The sequence below is a fragment of the Austrofundulus limnaeus genome, unplaced genomic scaffold, assembly GCF_001266775.1.
Source record: "Austrofundulus limnaeus strain Quisiro unplaced genomic scaffold, Austrofundulus_limnaeus-1.0 Scaffold885, whole genome shotgun sequence".
In the NCBI taxonomy this organism is placed as follows: domain Eukaryota; kingdom Metazoa; phylum Chordata; class Actinopteri; order Cyprinodontiformes; family Rivulidae; genus Austrofundulus; species Austrofundulus limnaeus.
The window spans coordinates 186,246-189,239 of record NW_013953287.1 but is presented as its reverse complement, the minus strand read 5'-3'; the positions used below and the strand labels follow the sequence as shown (position 1 = coordinate 189,239).

The following is a 2,994-nucleotide window of genomic DNA, read 5'->3' as shown; positions in this document are numbered from 1 at the left end:
TCCTCCCTGGTGAGGTGTTCTGGACACGTCCCACTGGGAGGAGACCCAGAGGAAGACCCAGGACACGCTGGAGGGACTATGTTTCTCAGCTGGCCTGGGAACACCTTGGGATTCCCCCAGAGGAGCTGGTCCAAGTGTCTGGAGAGAGGGAGGTCTGGGTCTCTGTGCTGCTGTACCTGAGACCTGACCCTGGATAAGAGGAAGAAAACAGACTGTGAAAGATGAACCATTTAGATTAAACATACACCAAATACTACTACTACTACTACTACTACTACTACTACTACTACTACTACTACTACTACTACTACTGCTNAATTAGGGGTAATACATCATATTATATCAACACTGTGACACACCATGGTGTTTATGAAAAAAACCTCTGCATAGGGCAAGTTTATTAGGCAGAGGAGTAATTGAGTTTAAGGGGCCTGAAGAATCCAGTCCCCCAAACCAGCGCAGCCATAGTTCAGAAATATTTATGGAAACTGTTCATACTGTGCAGCTTTCAGCCTGCTCAGGAAAAGCAGATTAGACTGGTGAGAGGACGGGGGAAGGTGCGGGGCAGAGCCTTTGTCGACACATCCAGTCAGGAAGAATTTAGTCAACAGATCAAGGCTGTTGTCAGGGAGATCCAGATTCTGTAATCAGTTGTTTTGGGAACAGAAGAGTCAGGTAGACGACAACAATTTTCCATCTGCTTTAGAGTTCCAGCTGGTACATCTCAAGGTGGTGATCCCAATCAGACAAAATAATGTGGACAAATTCTGCCGAGCCCGAATCTATCAGATTCCTCCAAGATAAATTCCATCTCACCAGCAAAGTCCAGGGACCACAGCTGGCTCGCGACCCTCAATAGAACCATTTGCAGACCAAGTCCAGTTCGCTCAAAGCAAAATGTCCGCGTTCTGATAGAATACAGCCGTCCATCTATTTGGTCAGTCAGCCAGGAGATGAAAAGCCACCGATGTTGTTTTGTAGACCACCAGGAGACCACCCAGTCAATCTGTAGAATCCAGTGATCAGAATCCAGATTTATATCCAGAACAGGGTAAAACAGAGGTCCCACCTTTGACATGTCCTCCCATGGAAGAAGAAAAACTTTGTTCCAAACATTTTATTGAGAGACCAGCTAACCAAATCCATAAAAATAAAAATATCCATGATGAACAAACAAAAAACCCTCAATGCTGATAAAAAACCTCATGAATTTAAAAGAGAAACTTTAGTTTGACAGATGTGAACATCAGAGGTTTGGGCGTCTGCAGACTTCCCAACACTGAAATAAGGAAACAGTTTGTCAGTGAACGTGTCTCTGTGAGTGTAGATGAGACTCATGTCCTCAGAGTTGTAGAAGGACACGTCCCCCCTGTCATAGTCCAGCTGGACCCTGATCCTCTGCAGGCTCTTCTTCACTGACACAGCTTTACCAGCACCGTTCGTGTAGTTTCCATCTTTATGCAACAAATACCAGATTCCATGTTGTGGTGAAGCAGGACACGGTCCCTTCCTGTCCACGGACTCTTTAACGCAGCCGATGAGCCMGTGAGGATGATCTCCCACCTGCACCTCCCAGCTGTGCTCTCCTGAGCTGAAGCCCTCAGACCCAAAGACGTTGGAGTATTTCCTGTTTCTCTCTGGGTTGTCAGGAAGCTGCAGCTCGGTGTCTCCCAGTCTCACACTGCTCAGGTCAGCAGACACACACAGACGTCTGTGGGCAGTGTTTGGGTCCAGGATGACAGGACTGAAGTGGACCTGCTCCTTCATCTTGTCCCAGACYCTGAAGGCCAGGTTTCCCAGGTGTTTGGCCACATCTATCAGGACTCCTGGGACCAGCTGTGGATCTGGCAGTGAGCTCTGGGTTCTGGCTCTGGTGTCTTTATAAGACCTGAGGAAGGACACGTTGTCTTTCTGCAGGTCCTCTTCAACAGCAGAGATSCTGTCTGACAGAGAGGACATCTGCTCCTGGATCYTCTTCATCTCTCTGCTGACWGTCCTCCTCTTCTGCTCCTCTTCGTCCCTCAGAGCTGCCAGTCTGGACTCCTCTTCCTGTCTGAGGAACTGGTGGAGCTTGTTGAACTCTGCTCTGATGTGTGTCTCTGTGGACAGCAGCTGCTCCTTGTGGTGTTGGATCACATCGTTGTATGTCTGCTCCACATGTTTGTGTTTGTTCCTCTGGTCCTGCAGAGACTTTAGGTCCGATCTCAGCTGCTCCTTCAGCTCTCTGACGGCTTGTTGGACAGGAACCACTTTGTGTTTGTGGTGCAGAGAAGCAGGACAGACAGGACACACAGCTGTCTGCTCGTCTCTGCAGAACACTACAGGATCCTCCTGGTGTTCGCTGCACACCTCCTCCACTTTCTTCTCACAGGATCCAGATTTCTGTCGTCCAGCAAAACAGTCTTCAGATTCCTTCAGAGTAAAATTTACTAAGACGTCGTATGAAGACTTCCTTCTACAGATGGGACAGTTCTTGTTTCCAGTTTGTTCCCAGAACTTCTGCAGGCAGCTGGAACAGAAGCTGTGCTCGCAGCTCAGAGACACAGGAACTGTGAAAGTCTCTGAACAGATGTAGCAGCTCAGGAAACTTTTCAAAGAAGTGTGTTTCTTCGACATTTCCTCCAAACTTTAGTAACCTGTCAACAGTCAGACTCACCAAACATCCGTCCTTAAGGCTCAGTCCATTAAACAGTTTGTAGTTTCACTCTGTAAAGCCTCTCAGCTCCAGGGACAAGTGTAGAAATGAACTTTAAACTTCTCTGACATTTCGTTTTCTTATCAACACAGGGTGGACTTTGATTTATTATTGACTCATAAAGTCACTTCCTGCATGAAGAGAGATTTTTACTTTAAAGATCTGTTTCTAAACAGAGCGGTTAGATCAGATTTAGATTGATTTATTTATATAGAAAGTTTTAAACACGAGTCTATGGGGACATTCTATTGACTTCCATTACATTCCTACATCCTAACCCTGACCACAAACCCTAAGGC

The 2,994-nt window shown here is 46.8% G+C and overlaps 1 protein-coding gene across 1 annotated transcript; it reads right to left on the bottom strand.

The window, feature by feature from the left end:
• Positions 1-1,126: 1,126 nt before the first annotated feature.
• On the bottom strand, positions 1,127-2,655 carry LOC106533110 (nuclear factor 7, brain). The gene has a single exon (XM_014029343.1). The coding sequence runs from the start codon at positions 2,614-2,616 to the stop codon at positions 1,204-1,206; it is 1,413 nt and encodes a 470-aa protein (XP_013884797.1). The 5' UTR covers positions 2,617-2,655; the 3' UTR covers positions 1,127-1,203.
• Between the last annotated feature and the right edge of the window lie 339 nt (positions 2,656-2,994).